At 31.0% G+C, this 26,866-nt stretch overlaps 4 protein-coding genes, 2 long non-coding RNA genes and 1 pseudogene across 6 annotated transcripts; 4 read left to right on the top strand and 3 right to left on the bottom strand.

Moving 5' to 3' along the window:
• Nucleotides 1-1,831: 1,831 nt before the first annotated feature.
• LOC108842579 (uncharacterized) lies at nucleotides 1,832-5,305 on the bottom strand. Its single transcript, XR_008942620.1, has 4 exons — nucleotides 5,166-5,305; nucleotides 4,772-5,081; nucleotides 2,888-4,665; nucleotides 1,832-2,550 (listed from the first exon to the last, which is right to left on the bottom strand). It is a non-coding gene; the product is annotated as an uncharacterized LOC108842579 (long non-coding RNA).
• On the top strand, nucleotides 2,329-5,720 carry LOC108842577 (protein LONGIFOLIA 1). Its single transcript, XM_018615549.2, has 5 exons — nucleotides 2,329-2,485; nucleotides 2,754-2,809; nucleotides 2,899-4,464; nucleotides 4,554-4,695; nucleotides 4,795-5,720. Exons 1-5 carry the CDS (start codon nucleotides 2,329-2,331, stop codon nucleotides 5,583-5,585), a joined length of 2,712 nt encoding a protein of 903 aa, XP_018471051.2. The 3' UTR covers nucleotides 5,586-5,720.
• Nucleotides 5,721-5,781: 61 nt separating this feature from the next.
• On the bottom strand, nucleotides 5,782-7,680 carry LOC108842578 (transcription initiation factor TFIID subunit 8). The gene is made up of 2 exons (XM_018615550.2): nucleotides 7,433-7,680; nucleotides 5,782-7,230 (listed from the first exon to the last, which is right to left on the bottom strand). The coding sequence occupies exon 2, from the start codon at nucleotides 7,112-7,114 to the stop codon at nucleotides 5,984-5,986; it is 1,131 nt and encodes a 376-aa protein (XP_018471052.1). The 5' UTR covers nucleotides 7,115-7,230; nucleotides 7,433-7,680; the 3' UTR covers nucleotides 5,782-5,983.
• Nucleotides 7,681-8,115: 435 nt separating this feature from the next.
• Nucleotides 8,116-11,003, top strand: LOC108839910 (ribosome biogenesis protein WDR12 homolog). The gene is made up of 13 exons (XM_018612689.2): nucleotides 8,116-8,340; nucleotides 8,446-8,534; nucleotides 8,662-8,768; nucleotides 9,033-9,068; nucleotides 9,164-9,249; nucleotides 9,339-9,397; nucleotides 9,480-9,590; nucleotides 9,687-9,809; nucleotides 9,934-10,077; nucleotides 10,182-10,290; nucleotides 10,363-10,499; nucleotides 10,584-10,619; nucleotides 10,713-11,003. Exons 1-13 carry the CDS (start codon nucleotides 8,184-8,186, stop codon nucleotides 10,803-10,805), a joined length of 1,287 nt encoding a protein of 428 aa, XP_018468191.2. The 5' UTR covers nucleotides 8,116-8,183; the 3' UTR covers nucleotides 10,806-11,003.
• Nucleotides 11,004-12,972: 1,969 nt separating this feature from the next.
• On the bottom strand, nucleotides 12,973-13,724 carry LOC108839352 (expansin-A23-like; annotated as a pseudogene).
• Nucleotides 13,725-15,100: 1,376 nt separating this feature from the next.
• On the top strand, nucleotides 15,101-16,348 carry LOC130503354 (uncharacterized). Its single transcript, XR_008940765.1, has 2 exons — nucleotides 15,101-15,238; nucleotides 15,975-16,348. It is a non-coding gene; the product is annotated as an uncharacterized LOC130503354 (long non-coding RNA).
• A 6,646-nt stretch (nucleotides 16,349-22,994) lies between these two features.
• Nucleotides 22,995-24,162, top strand: LOC108837579 (defensin-like protein 149). Its single transcript, XM_057002937.1, has 2 exons — nucleotides 22,995-23,058; nucleotides 23,790-24,162. The coding sequence occupies exons 1-2, from the start codon at nucleotides 22,995-22,997 to the stop codon at nucleotides 23,981-23,983; spliced, it is 258 nt and encodes an 85-aa protein (XP_056858917.1). The 3' UTR covers nucleotides 23,984-24,162.
• The last annotated feature ends 2,704 nt before the right edge of the window (nucleotides 24,163-26,866 follow it).

The following is a 26,866-nucleotide window of genomic DNA, read 5'->3' as shown; positions in this document are numbered from 1 at the left end:
TGTTTTTATGATTTAGTTTTTAATATTTATGATTTAGGGTTTAGAATTTTTCAAAAGGCTTAGGGTTTACCTAAAATTTTTGGGTTTAGAATTTAGGGTATAAGTTTTAAGATTTAGGGTATAGGATTTAGTATTTTAGACTTTAGTGAAGGCTTCATAATAATAATTTATTTATTTTTTGTAACTATTACTAGTTTTTATGTATTTAATATTTTTTTATTTTATTCTAATTTGGAAATTCAATTATATTTTCTTTTTTAAAAGATATCAAATATCAAATATTTAAATACTATTGGTTGGTGAAGTGAACCCAAGAACAAATCATCAAATTATATTTCTGTGAAGCCCGAGGAAAAGCAAAGAAAAAAAGATTATTCTTTGGTAAGACCCACCAATCTAAGACCATGCAAGCTTTCATCCAGTGCACCAATCCACCTTCTTCCTAAACAATTAATTGTAATTTTGTCTTTGACCATAAGTTTCCTCTCTTATCTCTTTTTTCCTATAGGCTTTTCTCTTTATGTATTTATTTCTTGTTGTAACTAAAAATATATTTTTCATTTGTTTAAAATAAAAGTTCTGCTGTCTGTCTCTGACAAACTCCACATGCAGATGTAAAAGGGCACCAAAGACTTATGAGACCCACCCACATTATTTTGTCCACCTGGATGTGAAGGAAACCTCTTTTTCATTTACTGTTTCCTTTCTCTGTTTATTAGTTGTTATTTAAAATGTCATGTAATTGTACCATTAATTATCATTTATAATGTTAGTGACTGGACCATATAATTTGTCTTTTAAAAATGAATAAGAGTACACATTCACGATTGCCAAAAAGGGAGAAATTCAAATACTATAAATTGATATATTGATTCTATCTTCTAAAAAATAGATTTATCCAAGGGACAATTTGCCCAATATGCATAAGAGAGGAATAATGAAGAATATAATTATACTACAATTTCATTTGGCGGATAGGACAATTTGTACATAAATAAGACTGAAATCTTTTTCTAAGTACGCATGATGTTAAAACTCCAAAACTAAAGCTATCATACTAACTACATACCATATAGTATAGCCACACAAAGAAAATAATTAGTTACAAAGTTGAGTTTTCATTTATTATACATGATTACGACGTAGTGCAACAATATAAATAAAGTGACATATATAAATACTTGGATGTTTCTAATAAAAAAACTTAACACATATACTTTGAAAAAGGATACATATTAATGTTTTATTCTATTGTCCATACTAAAATAAAATAGTAAGGTGCATTGATGATAATTGTTTATCCTCTTCAAAAGTTTTTATTTTATAGCAATCTATTTAAATCAAAATAGTTGAACAATTTGATAATTAACCTCCAGTATCGATCATCCTATGTACGAATGACAAACAACACCACAACTGATCTCCGCTTACCACCATTTTTGGAGTCGTTGTCGTTTCTACTTCACCTCAATGACTCTTCCTCATTATTTCACTCTTGAGATGTGTCATATATGATGTGCATATAATACGGTTGTATATTCTTATCATAACAAATAAAATATTAAAAGAATCATCAGACTAAACAAATGATTGTTTTGTCATTAATACAAGAGAATATCATAGCCATCAATTTGTAATGTATAAACTTAATATTTTTCTGCTATGTACATGGCTCATAATTTATCTTTATCCAATATCATTTATCTTGCTAAATGAAAACAACAAAGGAAAAAAAAACTTAGTCTGGTCTGTGCTTTCATGTGCCTCACTTTCATCAGAGATGCATAAAAAATAGATACCTCATTATTCCCAAGAAGATTTTTTTCAGTGCTTTGTCACAAATTTTATTTTAAACATTAAACAATTCAATTACATTCTCTTACACTTATAAATCTACGGATACACACGTATACATGTGTACACGCATGTGTATATACATCACACAACCGATGTTATATATGCTTCACGAGCTTCTCCATATAATTGTATAGAAAGAGAGAGCTCTTTTGCCTTTTACAGATTCATTTCTCTCAAACAACACAAACAAAAAAAACCACTTTTTCCATTCTCTTCTTTCTTCTTCAAGGAACCCTCCAAGAGAACAAACACAAAGAAACCTAATATCTTGTCTGGTCATAACTTCACAAGTAGCTTTTCCGTTACCTTAATGCTAGGTTCTTTGTCCTCCCGTCTCTTCTTCTTCTTCTACTTTCCATGAGGCACAAAACAGAGGAGAAACCTAAAACTGCAGATTTTCAAGAACTTATATGATAGAGTAAAGAAGACTAAACCTTCTACGAACCAGAGCTAAAGAAGACAAAGAAGAAGATGTCGGCAAAGCTTTTGTATAACTTGTCGGACGAGAATCCAAATCTGAATAAACAATTTGGATGTATGAATGGGATCTTCCAGGTATTTTACCGGCAACATTATCCTGCGAGACGTGTTGTTGTAGCCGGAGACGAGGTCAAGTCTATGCCTTCAGGTAACATTCCCTTCTCTTTACGTCTTTGCTTGCTATGTTTGTTCTCTCCATTAAAAATTTAAAACCTGAAGAAGAACAGTTTCAGAGGAAAGTTACTCAACACAAGACACTGTATTTGTATTCTAGTTTCTAACTAAGATCCTACATCTAAAGATTCAGGACCACAAATATGAAAGAAACCAAAGCTCTAGAACATGACTTGTCTATTAGATGGCCATTGTGTCTAAATTGTCTTTTACTTTATCTAACGCAACTTGATATTTTGCAGGGAAAACAACTGAAAATGTTGGTGATACCAACGTTACAACGGACAACAAGGAAACGGTAAGAGTCTGTAACCAGTAGAGAAATAATTAAAATTTCCATTGGAAGAAAAAATGGATCTAAGAAAGTGAATTATACCTGAATTGTAGGAGAAGAGTAAGAAGAAGAAGAAGAAGAAGGTTGCAAAGGAGAAACAAAGGGTAGTATCCTCTGAATCATCATCTAGGCTGTCGTTTTCTTCTTCACAATGTTCCTCGAGCTTCTCGTCTGCAGATATCAGCACCACGACATCTCAGTTTGAACAACCAGGTTTGATGCAAACGAGTAATGGTGAGAATCCCATAAGATTGTCGAGTGGTTTAAGGGAGCTTGTGAGAAACTCCATTCATAAGGAGACCAGAGCCAGAGATGAAGAAGAAGCCGTGTCTCAGCAACAACCTAAATCAGCAAAATCTAACGTGTCTCTTCTCAATGAATCATCACCATCTCGGAATTCTAATGAATGGAGCGAAGGAAGGAGAGTAGTGAAGCTGAAAGACAGTCCTCGGTTCTCTTACGATGAGAGGGAGGCAAGGAAGACAGGCGCCAAGTTCAAAGAGACACCGAGGTTGTCGTTAGACAGTAGATCGAATTCCTTTAGGAGTGCAAGATCTAGTTCTTCACCAGAGCCGCAAGAGCTTGTAACGGGTCACAGAAGAACAACGTCGAGTGTTGTTGCCAAACTGATGGGTCTTGAATTCATTCCAGACGAGTCTGTTACTGATCAGGTCAGAGAGAACCGCTTCTGCGACTCCCCGAGGCCAACTTCACGAGTGGATGCAGATCTACAAAGATCAAGAAGTTCTGATCCAATCAAGAAGATGATGCCTGTTAAGTTTCCTATGAAAGCAGTTGATGCGGCCACTACGGTGACGGTTTATGGTGAGATACAGAAGCGGCTTTCGCAGCTTGAGTTCAAAAAGTCCGAGAAAGATCTCAGCGCTCTAAAGCAAATACTCGAAGCAATGGAGACGACACAGAAGTTGATAAACAAAGATGATGACAACAATACTCTGAGTTCAACCAATTTCATGCAGCCAGTTCCATCAGCAGCAACAACAAGCCCGCCGTCCAAGAGTTCCAGATCTTCGTCTACGGTAGTAATGAACGCAGCAACTGCTTCAGTTTTCAAAGAGACAGGCAATTATGGTTCCGCCTCTTACTCGCCACGGAGTGTTACTTTACCAAGTGTCAAGGTTTCAAACCAGAGGCAAAGCCAGAGAGTCAATCCGAAGAAGCAGAGCGCCATGGATGTGACACCAAGGCCAGGAGTTTACAAGGGCCAAACAGATTCACCAACAAAAAACACTGGTTCCAGACAGTTACTGCCCAAAAATGAGATGGCCAAGTCAGGAAAGCCTAGTGTCAGCCCAAGAACACAGTCGAAGAAGCTCGGGTTGGAGAAGCAGTCTAGACCAACGTCTCCAAAACCAGAACAGAACAGGATCCAAAGACAAAAGCTTAGTAGGCAACAGACCGAATCAGCCTCCCCAAGAAGAAAACCTCGGAGCGTGCAGCAATCAGAAGACCGTTTGAGTGATGAAAGCAGTGACTGGAGAAGTCTAAGATCCGACAGCAACGTAAGCTCGGCTTCTAACCTGGACAGTGAGGTTACAAGCAGATACAAATATGAAAGGAACAGCGACTTCACGGAGCAGCACACACCAAAACAAAGGGTATAAACTTTTCTCCCCTAACGCAAATTCACTTGTCAAGTTATTCACTAGTACATGTTTCACTGAGTCCATCTGTTCTATAAATGCAGAGTCCAGAACTGGGAATGAGGTCGTTACCAAAACCTCTGAAAGTTACGGTGGAGCAGCCAAGCCCGGTTTCAGTTCTTGATGTAGCCTTCGACGAAGATGAGTCACCATCCCCTGTGAGGAAGATATCCGTTGTCTTTAAAGGTGAGTCACTGAGAAACTTAAAGAAAATTCAGACTCGGTGAAACTGCAACTTCATTGATTTGTTTAGAGTTCTCACCTTTACTGTTTCTCTTGCCACAGACGATGATCATCTACGTTCTGAAGAGTCCGAGTGGATGAACAAGCACAGAACCTTACGTAGGTCGATTGTGTGGCCTGAGACTGAGAGTAACGGGAGTCTAAATCAGTCAGATGCTGAACTTACTGAGGGTATCAGGGAAGAAGGTGCGGAATTAAACAACGGTGACCACAAGTACATCTCAGAGATACTGTTAGCATCTGGGCTTCTAAGAGATATCGACTACAGCATGCTAAGCATTCAGCTGCACCAAGCACACCTACCCATCAATCCGAGCCTTTTCTTCGTCCTGGAACAGAGCAAGACAAGTAATGTGACTCAACATGACAGCAAACATAGAGGCATAGGATTCGGACAACAACAAACGGCGAACCTGATAGAGAGAAGCAGGAGGAAGCTTGTATTTGACACCATAAACGAGATCTTAGCTCGCAAATTCACAGCAGAAGGGTGTACGAAGCAACAACCATACATAACAACATCAATCAGCCAGCTAAGGACAACAAACAAAAGTTCAAAAGGGAAAGAACTTCTGAAAACTATGTGTTCAGAGATTGATCGATTACAAGATAACTCAAAATGCATCTTGGATGAAGACGACGAAGACCTTTTTTGGGAGGACTTGCAAAGCCAAGGCATGAACTGGAAGGAGATTGAAGGAGAGACACCAGGGTTAGTGTTAGACATTGAGAGGCTAATCTTCAAGGACTTGATAAGTGAAGTTGTGACAAGCGAGGTTGCTGCTTCTCCAGGAATGCTCAGTGGACAACCCATACGGGTTTTCAATTGCTAATATGCCTAATTAATGATCACTTAGAACTGTAAATGATTTGATTTCTTGGTTCTGTGAACCCTTTCTTGTATTCTCTTCTTAATAGTTTATGTAAAGACTCAACTCAAAATAAAACTCAATAATGTGAAGACCAAACACCACACCTCTTCCAACAATTCTGAATTACGTTTGAACTATTAACTCTGCCACACCTAAAGGACCGAAAATCAATTCTCACTTGAATGAGGAGCTATAAAAGAATGTTTCAACAACAAACGATGCTGACCATACACCTTGTTCAAGCAGTTTGAATCAGTAAAAATCTCTTTTCCTTAACGAGTCACGTATTCAATTGCAAACTATCACTAAACTCAAGAGGCAAATGATATTCCGTCTACAAATTCTAAATGACAAAATACCTATTTTACATTTGTGTCAATGGTTACTGGCTTTTCTTCGCGTTCTACATTTTTCTTCCTCTTGTCTCCATCCTCTAGAAACCAACCCTTTTCCTCTAAGCTCTCCTTTATCGTCCAACGCACAGGGGCCTTTCGAGTCTCAATCTTGAAACGTAGCAACGCACGTTGTGTTCTCCCGTCATCATTTTTCTCTCCTCCCTCCGTTTCACCTAATCTGCTCTTGTCTACGATCATACCCGATGGAGCATACGCCTCAAGGGGCGGAATGTGATGGCTCTTGTTGGTTTGTTTCTCAGGAACGTGACCAGTGCTAACTTCTTCATTAGTAAGCTGTGACGGGCAAAACACACGTGGCACGTTCTTCTCTCCAACCCAAACTGGTGCAGCAAGGAACGGGTTACATTCCGGCTCCTCTGATGGTTTCTCAACATCCTTTTGATCCATGGATTTCTGAACTTTTAGCCTATCAACATCAACAGACTGCTGCAAGCTCGGCAAAGACAGTCCGTTCCCATTACTTTGCACCTCACCTTGTATTTTGTCAACGCTAGCCTCCTCCAACCCGCTACACATTTTGGTTTGGGGAAAAGCAGGAAGCCAAGCTGGAATATGCTCATCTGGTAGCTCGGCTCCAACCTCAGCAAAGCTAGGAGCAGGTCTTTTTCCTCTGTTAAAAGGGAAACGAGGAAGAGAGTAAACAAAAGGCACCTCCTCCGCTTCAAACGTATAACGTACAATATCCTTGACCACACCGGACTCAGCAAGACAATGCTCAACATCAGGAGCACCGCTGAAACCCAATCCAGATCCCAAATCCTCCAGCGCTTGAACAATGTCCATAGCATTACCTTCTACTCTACCAGCCATATTAGCATAGAACTGCGTCGTCTTCCCAACGCTTTGAATGTACTGTATCGCTACCTCGGTCAGTCTCTCGAGCGCAGTCTCCTGAAAAGAACTAAACCTCGCACCTTCGCGTCCATGATGCGACTCCTGATAAGAGCTGAGCTCCACGCCCTCGCATATCTGCGCCACGGCCATCCTAGCGAGAGCGTAGGCGAAATCACTGCCGCGAAAGAGATTCCCTTTCCCACTTCCTCCACCCTCCCCACCTCCTCCTCCATTGGTCATGTTCAACCTTTCTTAAAGCTTTGCACAGAGTAACATGTAGAACCATCCTCTTGAATCAAAGTTGTTTAACTCATTCCCCCTCCAACACACACACACACGACTTCTCCTCTCGGTACCTTTAAATTCAGCAAAGATAACAAATTTAATAAGAACCCATTTGCCCAATAAATTAAAATTTGGATAAAGACCGATTCTTTCCCAACTAGAACCAATCAATACTTGTGTCCCCAGCGAAACCCTAGAAACTCAGCGAGTGAATATCACGAAGATGGGGACCAATTAAAAAACGAATCGGATAAATAGAATTGAAATACTTACCGGAGAAGAAGCCTTCCCCCTCCGTTAAACCCCCGGAAGCAGCAGAATCAAACACGGACGAAGGACCAAGAGAGAGTCGGAACAAAACCCTAGCGAATTGGCGAAATTAGGAGAGGTGTATGGTTTTTGCGGAGGCAACAAGAAACCCAATTGAAGAGGGGGAAGGCGCCAAATCTTAGGTATACGAGTGCGATTAAACCCAGCTTAAACCTCTCGATCCAGAGAGAGAGAGATTATATTGAGAGAGTGTTGAGAGTTTCGTCCTAGCTTTTTATAAGCGGAAGCAGATGAATAAAGGAAAGAGGGAATGATAAAGTCACGACCGAGCACATAAAGATCCCCGTCACAAATCTTCAGAATCATGACACGTGTCTTTTCCCTTTTTTTTCTTTCTCTTAACATTCTTTTGGTCCAGTTATCTTTTTTTTTTTTTTTTTTTGTCACGGCTGGTCCAGTTATCTTAACATGAGAGATGAGAGAAAGCCAGATCTAGTTACCTTACCTCATGTGAATGAAACCACACGTAATAAGAAGACTAGAGTGGGAAAGCTTTGGGCCTGTTATTGAAGATGCAGAAGCCCGAGTAAGGCCCATATTAAAAATCCGAATACTTTGGGCCCGAAATCAGTACGTCGAAGGTTAGTTTCGGAATATTAGTAAGTTTGCTTAAACCCTTGTAGAACTAGTTTTGTCTCCCTTCTTCTTCCTCCTTGTCTGTAAACCAGCTTCTGGAGAATTTAAGAGGGCGAAGATGGAGGGTGAAGGAGAAGATGCATCAAAAGTAATTCACGTGAAGTTCGTGACGAAGCTTTACCCTCCTTTCAAAGCTCCGGTTAGCTCCGTAGTTATCCCTTCAAATGTCACTCGTCTCGGTCTCTCTTCCATCGTCAACTCTCTCCTCACTCTAGGTAGACTCTTCTCTCTCTCTCTATGTACCTTGTTGATTGCGTGTGCTTTGAGTTTGTCTTGGTCTTAATCAAAATCCAAAAATTGGTTGTGGGTATGATGAACAGAGAAGCCTGAGGCATTTGACTTCCTGATCGATGGGGAGCTTATTCGAATGTCACTCGAACAGTTTCTTCTCGCCAAGGGAATCTCTGCGGTAATGTTTTTTTCTTTATTCCTAATCATAGCAAATTGTTTGTTTTTTTTTTTTTTTTTGGTAAAATGTTAAGATTATTTTTCATTACTCAATTTAATACGTGGGCTTCTTGTTGTTGATTTTGCAGGAACAAACTCTTGAAATCGAATACATAAGAGCTGTGGCACCACGGAAGGAGGAGAAACCCTCCTTGCATGATGACTGGGTCTCTGCTGTTGATGGTTCTTCTCCCAGGTAAATATTTTTTTCCTATTTCTACTGCAAATTACTTTATGATGTAGAATGGTCCTACATGTTTGTGTTACCATCTGTTGGTTGATGCTATATTGAGCACTATACAAATGTGTTAAAGAGTTCATGTACACTACCGCCATTATCACTGCTGTTGTTACTCCTTATGTGGATTTTCTTAAAGGATATAGTCATTTGTTCTTGATTGTAAACATTGTGTAAGTGGGCTGTCCTGAGAGTCCTGACCTCTGTTCTTGTTATTTATAGGTTCATTTTGACCGGATGCTATGATGGTTTAGGAAGGTAATCATTTGATGAATCTGCTTATGTCATTTTTTCTATTGCTGTCAACATTTGCAAGAATCTTAAAATTTTGTAAGCTTTATCGTCTGATAAAGGATATGGGACTCTCCTGGATCGTGTACACACATTTTAGAAGGCCACACTGGGGCAATCTCCTCCGTTGCTTTTGTTAATTCCCAAGGTATGACACTATGAGTTCATCTTATTCGCTCATATACACTTCCTTACCTTTTAATTAATAGTTTTATCTTTTATGATTTGTCCATCCAGGTGCAGAAAGTGTTACTGTAGCAACCGCCTCTAAGGATCGGACATTGAGATTGTTTAAGGTAAACATGGATAATAATATATATATATAACCAAATGTAAACGTTCCGGTTAACTGAAGTCGTCTTTTTTTTTGGTATACAGGTTGATACATCTGAATCTGGTGACTCTACTACAAGAGTTAGGGCGTACAAGATATTGCGTGGGCACAAGGCGTCAGTGCAAAGTGTTGTAGCGGAGAAACACGGGACCATGGTTTGCTCTTAACTTGATAGTGAAACTACTTTTACTTTATCACCTGCTGTATACTGTAAATTAGGTTTGCTCACCTGCTGTATACTATAAATTTAGGTTTGCTCAAGTTCGTGGGATTGCACGATCAATTTATGGAACACAGATGAGTCTGAGTCTGAGTTGTCAGTTTCAGGGAAGAAAAGAAAAGGGAATAATCAGGCCGAGGAAACTCAATTAGAGGTAAAAAAAAGGTCTGTGGATGATATATGCAAACTCTTTTTTCTGCTCTTCAGATCAAAGAGGAAGTGACTGTTGTGTGTTTCTCAGTTTGAAGTATCTAAATTATTGAATTTTTTTCTTACAGGGAGAGGCGGAGACTACGTTTGTTGGACACACACAGTGCGTATCATCAGTTGTTTGGCCAGAGCATGATGTTATTTATTCTTCTTCATGGGACCATTCTGTAAGGAGATGGGATGTTCCGACAGGGAAAGATACTTTGAACTTGGTATGAGCCTTTTGCTAGAAAAAAAAATCATTGATTTTTTTTTTTTTAATAATTGTTTTCATGGAAGCTTAGAGACTGTTTTGTGTCTTGGTCAAAAATGTTAGTACTGTGGAAAAGCTCTAAACACGGTTGGTGTTGGCGGTGAAGGTTCAGCACTTGTAGCTGCTGGAGGTTCAGATCCAGTCCTTAGAGTATGGGATCCTCGTAAGCCTGGTGAGAGATCTACAAGCAGAGAGTCAAAAATATATATATAACAAGTTAATTAACTCTCTGCATGTTCTGTAGGAACATCCGCTCCCGTGTTTCAATTCTCTTCACACTCATCATGGATATCCACGTGTAAATGGCACGAAAGCTCTTGGTTTCACTTGCTCTCAGCTTCCTATGATGGCAAAATCATGCTCTGGGATCTCAGAACCGCTGTAAAATTACACACACACACACACACTCCTTTTCATAATAATAACACCCTGCTTTTAAACTAATATTCTTCGTTCATTTTGCAGTGGCCTTTGTCGATTATCGACACACACAAGGATAAGGTAAAAGCAACACTCTTGTCTTCTACTCTTCTTTTTCGTTTTTTTTTTTCCCTGTTTTACTCAAATAGTGCAAAAACTATCGGTTTTCGTAAGGTTTTATGTGCGGACTGGTGGAAAGGAGACAGCGTAGTGAGCGGAGGAGCAGACTCTAACCTTCGAATATCTTCCCGAATCTCAATTTCTTAGAAAATTAAAAAAAAAAGGTCTGAGTCGACTATATGTTGTCTTATGTGATGTTATACTCAGAAACACCAAGATTCTCTGTTACAGTCCCATATGGATCAGGGACAGCCTATCCTGGAATGAGACTCCTACTCGAGAAAGCTTACTCGAGTTTTTGTATACTCTTCATATTTTGAAATGTTCTAATTCTGGAGTGACTTAGAGCAGCTGCAATGGGGGATGTTAGCCAATCCTTAGTGCTAGTCCCTTAAGGCTTATCTCTCTCATACTGGTTGAATCACTCACGAACTGAAAGTAATGAATCCGATTAAAACTCCGCTCAAACCCTATATCGATTAAAAATCCCCAAATCCGACGGAAACGATAACGACAACAAACTCCGTTGCTATTCCATTGTTTGTTGTGCTGAGCCTTCGTCACCGGATCACAGAGACAGTAGTCATCGGAAGAGGTCTCGTCTTCACTCTGACCACCACCACGACGACGACAGTGGAGGAAACAAGAGGAGGTACCGCGGAGACGATAATTAGAACAGACACGAACTCTTGTTTCGCCGACCGGAACTAACTCCGACACAACAAACCCACTTCAAAGTTTCATTATTTCATCCAAGAAGTTAAGCTTAGTTGTCTGCCATGGCTCCTGATGCTTCTACTGCTCTTGCAGGTCTGCTCTCTTCCTTCTTCTCTAGAAAGATGTACCAATCTCTTTTCTTTGAATTCATTAAGATTCCTTAATGGGTTTTGATACTTCTCTTTAGTTGAGTTTATCTGATGGATAAAGTTCACTTTTTTAATTGACTCTGTTCCTTCTTCTGTGTGTTAGAAAGCTGTATCAATCTCTTTCCTTTGAATGCATAGAAGTTCCTTGATGGGTTTTGATACTTGTCTTTAGTTCAATTGATAGCATGGGGTTGGGAATGTCTACCACAAGTTTGAAGCAATGTGCTTAGAGGTTGAAGAACTTATTGTCCAGGTAAAAATGTTCTATAATTGTGTAAGCACAAGTTCAAATGATCGTTTGAAGCTTTTCTTTAACTCTTTTGCTTTGCTTCTTTAGGGCATTAGCTAATTAAATACGTTGAGAGCCATTGTACATGCTTCTGTGTTGCAAGAAGAAAAGAGAAAGCAGAGATGTGAAGCAAGAACAAGAGGTAACTGAGGGGGAAAATAACGGATGTGAAATGAAACTACGCATGTACTTCTCCAAGTCAGTATAGTTATGGAGGTCCTTATAGAAGAACACAGCTCGGGGGGGAAAAAGTCTGTAAAAAGGAGGAGATTGTTCAAGTCACCAGGCCTTCTTTGTTTATGCTGATCCCGAGACACTTGGCAAGATTTTTTGTGTTATAGGAACGGTTATATAAAATTCCAAATACCCTGTTTGAACTTCGTGGGTGTTTTGTGTTATAATGTTAGGTGCTCTACTTTCAGTGTGAATAAACCTGCCTCCTTAAATTAAGTTGTGATTATCTCTTTTATTTGTTCTTGTTCTTTGCCAAAACTTTTTTTTTCACAAGTATTAAAAACTCCAAATTGGAAAACACCATTGGACTTCAAATTTGGAGATGAGTCCTTAACTATTCAAACACAAAAAAAATTAGTTTACTAATGCTAAGGATTCCAATGGTGGTAACACCATTGGAGATGCTCTTAAGGTTGTTTTTAAGAATACTGATTATCTTCTTTTTTTAAAATAAAAATTGAATTTGCTGCTTGTTTGTCAGCCAAACTGAATACCAGTTATGTTATAAATTAATGCATCAACTGAAATATAATTTGTAATTTTTATCAGGTTGTCATAATCAACACATAATGGAGGTGTAAATTTTAAAGAATGAAAAATAAATATTTTTTTCTTATTCATTATTTTAGTCACTATTTAAATCAAGAAATTTTCCAACAAAATAATTAATCTTTTTTATTTATTTATAAACTAAAATCTAAAATGTGGAAGCACCATAGCTTAATGATTAAGGTTTAAAAGTTTCTACATCCAGATCTGTGGTTTGAATCCCAGACTATGCAAATTATTGCAGATTGCAAGAAATTCATGTTTCAAGTCCTGAAAAAAAAAGATTTACTAAACAATTATGCAGACAATTGTCGAATCGTGTATATAATTTTTCGCATAATTGTAATATCATAATAAATCAGTGTTTAAAAAAAAACTAAAATCTAAAATTAATCTTGCCATCATAAGTTTGATTAAACTGCCAATTAGATTGAGCAACACTATTAAACTTTAAACGTTTCCCATCACTTGTAGCAACCGAGAATGATAAACTCTGTCCAGTTAACAACGTGTTTGTATCCCAAACCTGTCCCCGATTCCTCGTCATCTTAATCCAACCGGTCTTCGAACCTTTCACCTTCACCTCAACCACAACACCAAGTCACCAACACGTCCAACGTTGAAAACAGTAACCATCAAGAAATAAGGGTTCCCAGCTAACTGAAACTTGACACCACTCTTTTTCGGACACATGACTCGCCTGTACTTCACCGAACGATCCCTGCTCTGTACTTAGCGATCTTGAGAAAGATCGGTAGTGAAAGATCGAAATGTTTCCGAGGGGGATTGCACCAACTACCATCTCTGTAGTCCGGTGGACAACAGTTTGTTGCTGTAACGCGTATAGGTCTTGCTCCCTTGATGCACGACTGTGGAGCGTTGACGCATATGATCTCATAGCATGCACCGCACGTGGTTCCGTTGTTGAATAAAGCTGTGCTTAGAGCGCTGTCCCTAAACCGTAGGATTGCTCAAAGAGACTGCCGTACCCACACGCTCCTTCTGGTTACGGTTGGTTGATACATAAACTCATATTAGGTCTAGATATTGATAAACCAATGGGCAATGACCAGTAAAAATACCATATGTTATATTAATAATAAAAGAACTGCATGCATGCACGCACATACACAAAGCAGGAATGATAGTATCTCCAACTATACTTTATTTTTACTGTAAAATATAATTTTTATATAAATTCTCTAATACTTCTATTCTATTCTCCACTTCATAATGTGATAAAAGTGAAATTATTCAGAAATAAAATAATTATTTTATTTTTCACTCTGTTTTATACTTTATAAAGGAGTACCATTAAAGTAACTGAATTCCGTTATAGAACTACTCTTTTAAATGCAAAAATAAAATAATATCTTAGATACAGGTAGGATTGATTCATCAAGCCTTGTATCTTCTTGTTTCATTATTCACTTAATGAAACACATACAATTTTTTTATAAACTCTATGGGTTGATCCGGTAGGTCCTAACATCAACGCACTTAGTGGTACAATGGATTATCCCTAAAGCTTACTACACTGCTTTAAAGCAAACAATTAATTAATTTTATCTGTGATTGATTGTACATATATTAATAAAAATAGTATGATATAAAATTATTCTACCATTTCATAAATATTAAAACATATCAATTTATTTGCTACCCAAAATAAGTAGCCGGTTTATATTATGTATAACAAACATTTTTAAAACTTTCATTAGTAAAGTACATGAATAATGTACAATTAACATTAAAATAAATAAAAATTCAAATAATCACTTACTGTATTAGTAATATTTTTTATGTATTAAAAGTCCAAAGATACAAGACAAAATTCAATACTGTATATAATTATTATATATTAAATACAAAATAACATTCAAAACAAATAACAATCCAATTCTAATGCTAACAAAAATAAAATAATAAAATACTAACATCATAATATTTATGTACAATGAAAACACACAATACATTTTTAAAAGTTAAAACAAATACTCGTACGGGTGTGCCGATCAAAATTTAGTAGAGATTAATTAAGAATCTCAAATTTTTATATCAAAATGACTATCTACTGTAACAAAATTGAACGTTGATTTTTCGATTAAATTTAATAGCTCAAAATTTATATAAAAATGACTATCTACCACAACAAAATTGAACGTTGAATTTTTTGATTAAATTTAATAGTCCAAATTTTGATTCCCACAATTACATTATAATGTGCATATCATTCCATAATTTTCCAAACTACCACAAAATAACAAATTTTTTGACAATATCAAAATTAATAGTTTAACGCATATGACATTTTCCATTCTATTTATTTATAGAAACATTAAATGAACGAGTCTAAAACTTTCTCATATTAGATGAGCAAAAAATGTTTGGAACTTTTTCAAAATTAGATTCGGATAAAGCGGAACATAATATAGTGAATTGCTTAAATTAGCTATTTCAGCTATATATATATATGCCTATTGCCATAACAAAAATACATCACCTTTTTTATTAAAAAAAAAATACATCACCTTTCCTTTAAGATTATAAAACCATTATCAATTCATTTCTGTCATATATGATGAAGAAAGCTCCTCAACTATCGTTTACAGTCTTAACTATCTTCATCATTCTTGTGCTAGGTTTGTATATATATTTTAAGTTTATCTTAAACATATTTTATATACTCGTTATAAAATAAACTGATCTTGAATATATAATTTTGATATTTTAAAAATATCATTTACAGCTATATTGTGTAAAATACATCATAATTGATATAATGTAGATGTTGTTATTTCAAGTATCTCTTTAATGTAAATTTCACAACATCCATGAAAATTAGAAAACAAATTTTAGAGATTTTTGTATAAATATATATATGGTATTCATAATTATGAAGAGCTATAATATAGAAAAGGTTCCACATATGTTCATTTTTTATCATCTATCTTTCAGTTGTTGTTTCTTTTTACTTTAAATTTTGGTAACATGTGTTTTCATAACTATTAATGCCCTTTAAGTAATTTATATAATAAATTACCTTATATTTTTACATTTTTGTAGTAATATGTTACTTTTTCAAAATAAAAAATAACTAAAAAACATGTTTATATGTTACTCTCACTTATCAGTAATATTCAGAAATTATTCAGAGAATATCTTCACCAACAGAAAATACTTTGTTGATTAACTCATATATATGCTTTTTTATTTACTTCAATCTCTCTTTTTATATTGGTTATAGTTATTAAAAAAAATAAAATCAGTATTTTTCGTTTCATAAATAAATTTTACATTTTTGTAAATAATTATATTCCAGAAAAAGAGGAAATTAGTATTTTATTTCATTTTGATCTGATATTTTATATCCAACAGGAACGATGGCAAATGCACAAGAAAGAAAAAAGATCTGTAATCAACGACATATCCCTTTAGCCAAAAATGGGCTGTGTGTTGAATCTGAATGCCAAGCTAAGTGCGTTGAGAGACACGGAACTAATGGGAAGGGTACATGTTATGGGACAAAGGAAAAAAACGATGTGACTTGCTTTTGCGGAACTCCTTGTTAACGTTCTGGTTAAATAAGGTGAATAAATATGATGCTAAATCATGATATCTTTGAAGTTTTTTTCACATTTTTGCTATATTGTTTTTTCTTTAATAGAAAAAACTATAATATTTTTTATTGGGAGCCTTGTAATAAAGTATTGAAGTTGACATATAATTATAAATAAAGTAAATGTTTGTTTTGGATTTGTTGCATTATTTATAATAATGAATAACATAAATGTGAATCACGACACACAATGGTTAGTAAAACCAGTGTAATTTTGTTTTTTATTGTATTTAGTTAATTCCGGCCAATTGAACTTGACATCCGGTTCATTTGTTTTGTTTTCTATCTGGACTAAAAAAATATTACTGTCCTCAAAAGTAAGAATCTAAAAGTGTAATTAACATTCTGATATTTTAAAATAATAGATCGATGACAAACTTCTCTTTAAAACTAAACCCCGGCGAAAACACTGCATGTTCCTGAAAAAAAGAAAGTCAAATGAAAAATAATAATAAATACTGCAGAAAATTAAATAACTGAATGTAAAAATAAAACAATTATTGGAGTTTAAATATGAAGACTACAGAAAGAGGATTTACTCAATCAGAGTCTTCTCTTTCATCTTTGAAAATAAACCAATCGGCAAGAAAAAAATTCACAACAAAATATGATGTAAGATTGAGATTGACTCGAAAAATATGTAAATTTCTTATTCAATATCTTTTATTTTGTTCCCTTATTTTTAGCATGTTATGTCATTGCTACTTAATATCAATTTATATTTTTACAAAGACATCTTAACTTAATCATTTCAACATTATAGACAACTTAACATCTGATATCCTAAAAAGCTAAACTGATAAGAAAAATAGTTGCAGTACTAAATGAAAATAAATATGTTGAAGCAATCAACTTGATGACAAAATGAGATAAATGATTGCTTGGATCTTGAAAAATTGGACATGAACGTATAATATCTTAGGTATCAATGTCAATTGCAAATGTATTCAAAACATAACAATAGTGACAAGATAACCACTAGAGAGCTTTGGATCGTAGCTTTTATTAAACCATTTATGCATTGTTGTTAGTAATTGGACGAGTTTTAGATAGGTTTTAGCTATTGAATGTGATTTGGTTAGGAATTAGGTTTACAATCTCTGTCATCTCTCAAATATTGCTTGTAGTGTGGCCATGGCCTCTTTTATTTTTATTTTTGGCAATCAAAGCTTCTCTTTGAGAGTCAAACACACATGTACTTTCCTTATTTAGTCCATATACTCCGTTCGTTTCAAATTATATGATGTTTTAGAAAGTTTATGTTGTTTCAAAACATTAAAAATGTTTTAAAATACTACACACAAGCTCGACTCTGGATTTGAATTGCGTAAGACCGCAAACCAAGCTGTGTTAGGTTGTTTTGCGTCCGACTAAGACATGCTGTATCTAAGTGAGCAATCATACATTACCCGAGAAGGCATACTGCAAACAGGATCCCACTATATCACAAATTATAAATTTCTATTCCAAACAAAGGATAACAAAAAGAAAGTAATGGATTGGGCCGAGACATCAGTCTAGATTAAAATGAATAGTTGGTAAGTGATAAGTGATATTCTCTTATTATGTCACTTTAAATTTTTATTTTGAAACAAAAAATAAGTGTCATTATATATCTTATTATATAAAGCTTGGTTTTTCAAAGTTACTAATTAACACGATCGCGACACATGGAGATTATAACTTTAAGATTGTGATATGTGTTAAATAATAATTTTAATATAAAGTTAATTAATAGTATTTTTCTTTTTTAAGTTTTAAACAAAAAACAATTTCGTAATTATTTAATATTATTTTCCTTTTTTATGTCCAAGAAATAGAAAACTATAAAAGTTATATGAAAATAATTTTGTTTCTAAAAAATTTATGAAGAAATATAATTAAAATAGTTATTTAATACTATTTTCCATTTTAAGTTTTATACAAATTATTGTTAACGAAAAAAAATTATACTAATAATTATTTAATAGCAAGCTTCCTTTTTTAAATAATAAAAAATAAAATTGTATAAGCTATATAAAAATACTTTCCCTTTTTAAATTAATTCTAATTTTTCTTTTTTCTAAATCATGAAAAACAGAATTATGAAAGAAAATAGTAGTTTAAATTTTTCTAAACGAATTATAGTGTTAAATAATATTTTATATAATAAAAAATAAAATTGTATAAGCTATATAAAAATAACTTTCCCTTTTTAATTAATTCTAATTTTTCTTTTTTCTAAATCATGAAAAACAGAATTATGAAAGAAAATAGTAGTTTAATTTTTTCTAAACGAATTATAGTGTTAAATAATAATTTTATATAAATAGTTAATTAATAGTATTTTTCCATTTTAAGTTTTAAACAAAATATTGTAAACAAAAAACAGTTTTCGTAATTATTTAATATTATTTTCCTTTTTTATGTCCAAGAAATAGAAAATTGTAAAAGTTATATGAAAATAATTTTCGTTTTAAAAAAAATTATGAACAAATATAATTCTAATATTTATTTAATAGTATTTTCCATTTTAATCTTTATACAAAATATTGTTAACGAAAAAGAATTTATACTAATAATTATTTAATAGTAAGCTTCATTTTTTAAATAATAAAAAATAAAATTGTATAAGCTATATGAAAATAATTTTCCTTTTTAATAAATTATAATTTTGGTTTTTTAAATCATGAAAAACAGAATTATGAAAGAAAATAGTAGTTTAAATTTTTTCTAAACGAATTATTAAAACCTGAGAATACAAAAGATTATTTAATTTTTTTAGAAGAATCTAAATAATTTCCCTTATTAAAGTTCTAAGCAAAAGAGAGTTGTAAAAAAATCTTTTTATTTTTCTATAATTAACTAATTTTCTGCGGAAACTCCAATAGTCAATGTTTGAGTAATGGTTAATAGTATTTTCATTTATAAAAGTTATTTAACAAACTAATTTTCATTTATAATAGTTATTTAATAGTATTTGACATTTTAAGTTTTATACAAAATAGTTAACGAAAAAAGAATTTATACTAATAATTATTTAATAGTAAGCTTCATTTTTTAAATAATAAAAAATAAATTGTATAAGCTATATGAAAATAATTTTCCTTTTTAATAAATTCTAATTTTGTTTTTTAAATCATGAAAAACAGAATTACGAAAGAAAATAGTAGTTTAAATTTTTTCTAAACGAATTATTAAAACCTGAGAATACAAAAGATTTTTTTTTTAAAGAATCTAAATATTTTTCCTTTATTAAAATTCTAAGCAAAAGAGAGTTGTAAATTTTTTTTTATTTTTATATAATTAACTAATTTTCTGTAGAAACTCCAATAGTCAGTGTTTGAGTAATGGTTAATGTTTTTACACTATTTGGTGTATGTTTTGAGTTTCACAGAAGGCAAATTATTAGTGTATTGGCGAAAAAGTTTATAAGATATGTTCAGCATTATATTAAACCATGAACAAATAGAATGGTAATATTTATTTAATAGTATTTTTCATTTTTAAGTTTTAAACAAAATATTGTAAACGAAAAAGAATTCTATACTAATAATTATTTAATAGTAAGTTTCCTTTTTAATAATAAACAAATAAAATTGTATAAACTGTATGAGTATAAATTTCCTTTTAAATAAATTCTAATTTTCCTTTTCAAAAATCAGGACAAAACAAAATTATGAAAGAAAATAGTATTTTAATTTTTTTTTAAAGATTATAAAAACCTGAGAATATAACTGATTATTTTATAATAAATCTAAGTAGCTTTCCTTATTAAAATTTAAGCAAAATAGAATTTGTAAAAATAATCTTATTATTTTCCTATGATTAGCTAATTTTCTACGGAAGTCCCATAGTTCATGTTTGACTAAGGATTAATGTTTTTACACTTTGTGGTCCAGATTTCGAGTTTCAGAGAAAGTGAATTAGAGTATCAAATTGTGGTACGACATGTACTACACATTATTTTCATAACCAGTTATTCACACAATTGAGATTCAGAAACATGGTCTTTAGCATACACATATCACAAGAATCAAAGCAGTATTAAATTGCATAAAGTATTAATAGTTTCATTACCTCTAATTGCATGATAAAAATGTTGATCTATAATGTTATCTATTGATAAAACATCAAAGATTATTTCAAATTCACCTATATATTCGTATCTATATTCTCTTTCTAAAATAGAGAAATTATATTATAGAGATGGATTTGCTTCAATTTGTACTTATGCAATTGAATTCTTTTATTTTTAGAGGAAAATATAGAGATATGGTATATTTGTTTATAAATAAAAAGATAAAAATATCATTACATTACATTTTTCCTTCAAATATAGAAAGTCTATAGCAGAATCATACAATGGAGAGATTCACATTTATAATAGAATTTATTTTATGAGAAAAGATGGAGAAATATATAGAGCTGAGAACTATAGATATTTTAAAGATGAATAAATCATACAAACAAAAATATATAAATGCTAACGATTGCACAAAAAAGTTCGAGATCCTACGATGACAACACAAAACGTTACTAAATTGTCATTAAAACATTATAATATGTTTGAACAAGAAGAATAATATAGAAAAAAAAAATACAAATATGCATTAGATTAAGAGCTTAAGAAAGTGTACGATGCTGTCATCAACTCAATTGCTTTGATTCAACTATTAAATTCTTTATATTTTGCTTTATTTCGTATTTCTTTATGTTGAGTTCGATTTGAATTTTTGGGAATATCTATTTTCTCTAACCTTATGTATAAAGTTGCTAATAAGTGATTTCACTTATGTACCATGATTGTTAAAATAGGAGTACTAACCAAAATTTATATAAAAAAAATAATTCTTATACCTTGAATAATTTTCACACATTATATAAAAAAATCATATAATGAAATTAAAACATTAATCAAAACCCGTGCAACGCACGGATCCATATCTAGTTTACAATGTAATTGTGTACATTAAATCTATTTTTAACCTTTTGAATAATCAATAGATTTTTACTTAAATCATTTAGATTTAATTAATCATATATTAATAACTAGAGTTTGGTCTGCGCGACCGCACAGACGTTTGTAATAATTTTTGTTTTATTTTTTAATTTTATGTTTTTCAAAATGATATATTATATATTTATTAGTTTGAACGAAAATTTCTATTTTATTATGACAAAAATTACCATTTTGTTTTCTATATTGATTAAATATAATCTTCATTTTTAAACATCAATTGTACTATAAAATTAATTAAAGTATCTATCTTATTAAAGTTGAAGTACCAATATGAATTAACACTTAAAAGCATTTTAATTACACCTAATGTCACTCGAAACTAACTAATTCAATAGTAATAGAAATGCCGTTTTTTGTCAAAAAACTAACTAATCCTATTTTTAGCATTAATTAATCTTAACAAAAAAAATTCTTAAAAATACAATCAATTAAATCTAATTATGGTCAACCATTAATGTTTGAAATGACAATATATCTTAACAAATTTTGTTGTTAAAGCAAACAATTAATTAATTTTAATTGTGATTGATTGTACTTATCTTATTAAAGTCGAAATACCAATATGAACTAACCCTTAAAATAACATTTCAATTACACCTAATGCCACTAGAAACTAACTAATATTAATTTTAGCATTAGTTAATATTAAAAACAATCCCTTAAAAATACAATCAATTAATTTTAATTATGGTTAACATTAATGATTGTTTAAAATGATAATATATCTTAACAATTTTTTTTTGTTAAAGCAAACAATTAATTAATTTTATCTGTGATTGATTGTACATATATTAATAAAAATAGTATGATATAAAATTATTCTACCATTTCATAAATATTAAAACATATCAATTTATTTGCTACCCAAATAAGTAGCCGGTTTATATTATGTATAACAAACATTTTTAAAATTTTCATTAGTAAAGTACATGAATAATGTACAATTAACATTAAAATAAATAAAAATTCAAATAATCACTTACTGTATTAGTAATATTTTTTATGTATTAAAAGTCCAAAGATACAAGACAAAATTCAATACTGTATATAATTATTATATTAAATACAAAATAACATTCAAAACAAATAACAATCCAATACTAATGCTAACAAAAATAAAATAATAAAATACTAACATCATAATATTTATGTACAATGAAAACACAATACATTTTTAAAAGTTAAAAAAAAATACTCGTACGGGTGTGCCGATCAAAATTTAGTAGAGATTAATTAAGAATCTCAAATTTTTATATCAAAATGACTATCTACCGTAACAAAATTGAACGTTGATTTTTCGATTAAATTTAATAGCTCAAAATTTATATAAAAATGACTATCTACCACAACAAAATTGAACGTTGAATTTTTTGATTAAATTTAATAGTCCAAATTTTGATTCCCACAATTACATTATAATGTGCATATCATTCCATAATTTTTCCAAACTACCACAAAATAACAAATTTTTTGAAAATATCAAAATTAATAGTTTAACGCATATGACATTTTCCATTCTATTTATTTATAGAAACATTAAATGAACGAGTCTAAAACTTTCTCATATTAGATGAGCAAAAAATGTTTGGAACTTTTTCAAAATTAGATTCGGATAAAGCGGAACATAATATAGTGAATTGCTTAAATTAGCTATTTCAGCTATATATATATATGCCTATTGCCATAACAAAAATACATCACCTTTTTTATTAAAAAAAAAAAATACATCACCTTTCCTTTAAGATTATAAACCATTATCAATTCATTTCTGTCATATATGATGAAGAAAGCTCCTCAACTATCGTTTACAGTCTTAACTATCTTCATCATTCTTGTGCTAGGTTTGTATATATATTTTAAGTTTATCGTAAACATATTTTATATATTCGTTATAAAATAAACTGATCTTGAATATATAATTTGATATTTTAAAAATATCATTTACAGCTATATTGTGTAAAATACATCATAATTGATATAATGTAGATGTTGTTATTTCAAGTATCTCTTTTATGTAAATTTCACAACATCCATGAAAATTAGAAAACAAATTTCAGAGATTTTTGTATAAATATATATATGGTATTCATAATTATGAAGAGCTATAATATAGAAAAGGTTCCACATATGTTCATTTTTTATCATCTATCTTTCAGTTGTTGTTTCTTTTTACTTTAAATTTTGGTAACATGTGTTTTCATAACTATTAATGCCCTTTAAGTAATTTATATAATAATTACCTTATATTTTTACATTTTTGTAGTAATATGTTACTTTTTCAAAATAAAAATAACTAAAAAACATATTTATATGTTACTCTCACTTATCAGTAATATTCAGAAATTATTCAGAGAATATCTTCACCAACAGAAAATACTTTGTTGATTAAATCATATATATGCTTTTTTTATTTACTTCAATCTCTCTTTTTATATTGGTTATAATTATTAAAAAATTAAAATCAGTATTTTCGTTTCATAAATAAATTTTACATTTTGTAAATAATTACATTCCAGAAAAAGAGGAAATTAGTATTTTATTTCATTTTGATCTGATATTTTATATCCAACAGGAACGATGGCAAATGCACAAGAAAGAAAAAAGATCTGTAATCAACGACATATCCCTTTAGCCAAAAATGGGCTGTGTGTTGAATCTGAATGCCAAGCTAAGTGCGTTGAGAGACACGGAACTAATGGGAAGGGTACATGTTATGGGACAAAGGAAAAAAACGATGTGACTTGCTTTTGCGGAACTCCTTGTTAACGTTCTGGTTAAGTAAGGTGAATAAATATGATGCTAAATCATGATATCTTTGAAGTTTTTTCACATTTTTCCTATATTGTTTTTTCTTTAATAGAAAAAACTATAATATTTTTTATTGGGAGCCTTGTAATAAAGTATTGAAGTTGACATATAATTATAAATAAAGTAAATGTTTATTTTGGATTTGTTGCATTATTTATAATAATGAATAATATAAATGTGAATCACGACACACAATGGTTAGTAAAACCAGTGTAATTTTGTTTTTTATTGTATTTAGTTAATTCCGGCCAATTGAACTTGACATCCGGTTCATTTGTTTTGTTTTCTATCTGGACTAAAAAATATTACTGTCCTCAAAGTAAGAATCTAAAAGTGTAATTAACATTCTGATATTTTAAAATAATAGATCGATGACAAACTTCTCTTTAAAACTAAACCCCGGCGAAAACACCGCATGTTCCTGAAAAAAAAGAAAGTCAAATGAAAATAATAATAAATACTGCAGAAAATTAAATAACTGAATGTAAAAATAAAACAATTACTAGATTTTGAACCGCCACACCGTGCGGGTGTATATTTCAAAAAAAATATTGTTATTTATTTTTCATGTCAATATCAAAGATGGATAAAAAATTCAAATCTGAAGAATCGAACTGATCACGATCCGAAAGAGTAATACCAAACCCGAACCAAAATTGATTAAATATCCAAATTATTCGAAATTTTGATATTTAGACAACCGAAACCATAACCAATTCAAATCGAAGTATTTTGGATATCAAAATATATCCGAAAAAGATTTATATACTTTTATATAATATATATATATATATATTAACTATTTTGTAGTTTAGTGTATATAAAAATATCCAGAATATATATTGATACTTTTAGATTGGTTTAAATACTTGAAAATATATGAAATAGTCAAATATAAAATATCTAACATAGTGAAAATACACTCAAAATGCCAAAAAAAAAATTATTGATTTTTGATCCAAAATTTAAACCAAATTAAATTATATGTTAAATTTAGGTATTTTGACATATGTTATTCAGATTTATATACAATATATTATCTATTTATATATTTTTTATGAAATTCAAAATATATAATGAATTTTAAAAAAATAATTTAAATGGTTATCCGAACTGAACCCGTAAAGATCCGAATATAATTCGAAGTGAAATTTAGAAATATCTGAATGGGGCTGAAATCATTGACCGGAAATCCAAAATCCAAACAGATCCGAAACGAACCCGAATGGATACCTGAATGCCCAGCCCTAGTCATAATTCGAACTGAAATTTAGAAATATATGAATGAGGCTGAAATCTTTGACCCCGAAAACCCGAAACCCAAACAGATCCAAAACGAACCGGAATGAATATCTGAACGCCTAGCCTATATTCACTATTATGTATCATATATATGTCATCATATAATTAATTGTATTGGTCCATCATATAAATAATCATTTAATTAATAGTATTTTATATGTATCATCTTATAAATAATTATATATACTATATTCTTGAAGTTTAATGTGAAATATAAAAACCATAATTTAAGTTGATATATGAAATTAATCTTTTTGTTGTATTTTTTCTTATATATATTGAAAACATTTTTTAATAATGGTTATTGGAAAATATTTTAGTAAAAATAAAATTTTGAATATATGCATATTTAGATCAATTTTTGATATAAATCAACTCTAAATTATTATTTCGATTTGAAATATGTATATATAAATTTAAATTTTATTTTATGATTATTTTAGACAAAACAATGTTTTTAGGTAATTAGATTAGTCAATTTTGTATATTTTAAAATTGATATAATGGATTCCAATTTTTATTAATAACATAAGTCATTACTTTTTTCTTCTTGACATACTTTTATCCATGTTTCAAAATATTAATTTTTTGCATTAGTTTTCAATGAATTATTATTAATTTTATGATATTTGTTTTGAAAATTGAACACTTGAATTTTTTATATTTGACTAAACTAAATAAGATAATAATACTGTTTTTTAAATTTTTTTATATAATATACTATTTATATTTCAGTTTGTGTTTTTATTTTCACCATAAAGAATTATAAATAAAAAAAATTGTAAATATAATGACAGAATTGTAAACAAAAAGAAATATAGAAAGAAGGTTATTTAATTTACTGTAAAAACAATGGCTAAATGTTTAAATAAAAAAAATATTAAATATGTTATTCATGTTTCTAAAATTTTTTCATTTGTTATTAGTTTATTGAAAATACAATGACTAAATCTGTAAATAAAAAAAATACACATCTCTACTATCCATGTTTCCAAACATATATCATTTATTATATTATCATTGTTTCCAAACAATCTAATTGTGTACTTTAACTTTGATAATATAGATAGATTAGAGATATTTTAGGTATGGTGAATCTGAGATATTCCATGCAACATTCCTAAAATCTTCTTAGATATTTTGAAATTAAACTAATGAAATGGCAATGTTTCTCTTGTACCGTAATTTGAGGTTAAAATATTACAATGTTGGAGATCTTTACGTTGATTCATGTTAGAAAAAGGTAAGAATAATTAGGAATTATTTCCAAACAGGAATATATATGGCAATGTAGTTAATTAGGTCTACGAAAATTAATGACTAAAGGTTTGATTCTATTTTTTATTTTTTTAGAAAAAAAAATATTAATCCAATGGCATAGATATGTAATTATTGAGAAAAAATTATGGTTATTTCCCATTTGTACTTCAATTTTAATAGATTAGATTTGGAGTTTAAAGATGAAGACTACAGAAAGAGGATTTACTCAATCAGAGTCTTCTCTTTCATCTTTTGAAAATAAACCAATCGGCAAGAAAA

The sequence above is a fragment of the Raphanus sativus genome, chromosome 2 (assembly GCF_000801105.2).
Source record: "Raphanus sativus cultivar WK10039 chromosome 2, ASM80110v3, whole genome shotgun sequence".
NCBI classification, from domain to species: Eukaryota; Viridiplantae; Streptophyta; class Magnoliopsida; order Brassicales; family Brassicaceae; genus Raphanus; species Raphanus sativus.
The sequence above is the reverse complement of the archived record's forward strand: the minus strand, read 5'-3'. Positions and strand labels throughout refer to the sequence as shown.

Excerpts from the sequence above, each read along its gene's own strand:
- LOC108837579 (XM_057002937.1), top strand. The coding sequence starts at position 22,995 with ATGATGAAGAAAGCTCCTCAACTATCGTTTACAGTCTTAACTATCTTC. Across the intron at positions 23,059-23,789 it reads CTTCATCATTCTTGTGCTAG|GAACGATGGCAAATGCACAA; the intron begins GTTTGTATATAT and ends TATATCCAACAG.
- LOC108842578 (XM_018615550.2), bottom strand. The coding sequence starts at position 7,114 with ATGACCAATGGAGGAGGAGGTGGGGAGGGTGGAGGAAGTGGGAAAGGG.
- LOC108842577 (XM_018615549.2), top strand. The coding sequence starts at position 2,329 with ATGTCGGCAAAGCTTTTGTATAACTTGTCGGACGAGAATCCAAATCTG. Across the intron at positions 2,486-2,753 it reads GGTCAAGTCTATGCCTTCAG|GGAAAACAACTGAAAATGTT; the intron begins GTAACATTCCCT and ends GATATTTTGCAG. Across the intron at positions 2,810-2,898 it reads CAACGGACAACAAGGAAACG|GAGAAGAGTAAGAAGAAGAA; the intron begins GTAAGAGTCTGT and ends CCTGAATTGTAG.
- LOC108839910 (XM_018612689.2), top strand. The coding sequence starts at position 8,184 with ATGGAGGGTGAAGGAGAAGATGCATCAAAAGTAATTCACGTGAAGTTC. Across the intron at positions 9,810-9,933 it reads CCGAGGAAACTCAATTAGAG|GGAGAGGCGGAGACTACGTT; the intron begins GTAAAAAAAAGG and ends TTTTTCTTACAG. Across the intron at positions 10,291-10,362 it reads ATGGGATCCTCGTAAGCCTG|GAACATCCGCTCCCGTGTTT; the intron begins GTGAGAGATCTA and ends CATGTTCTGTAG.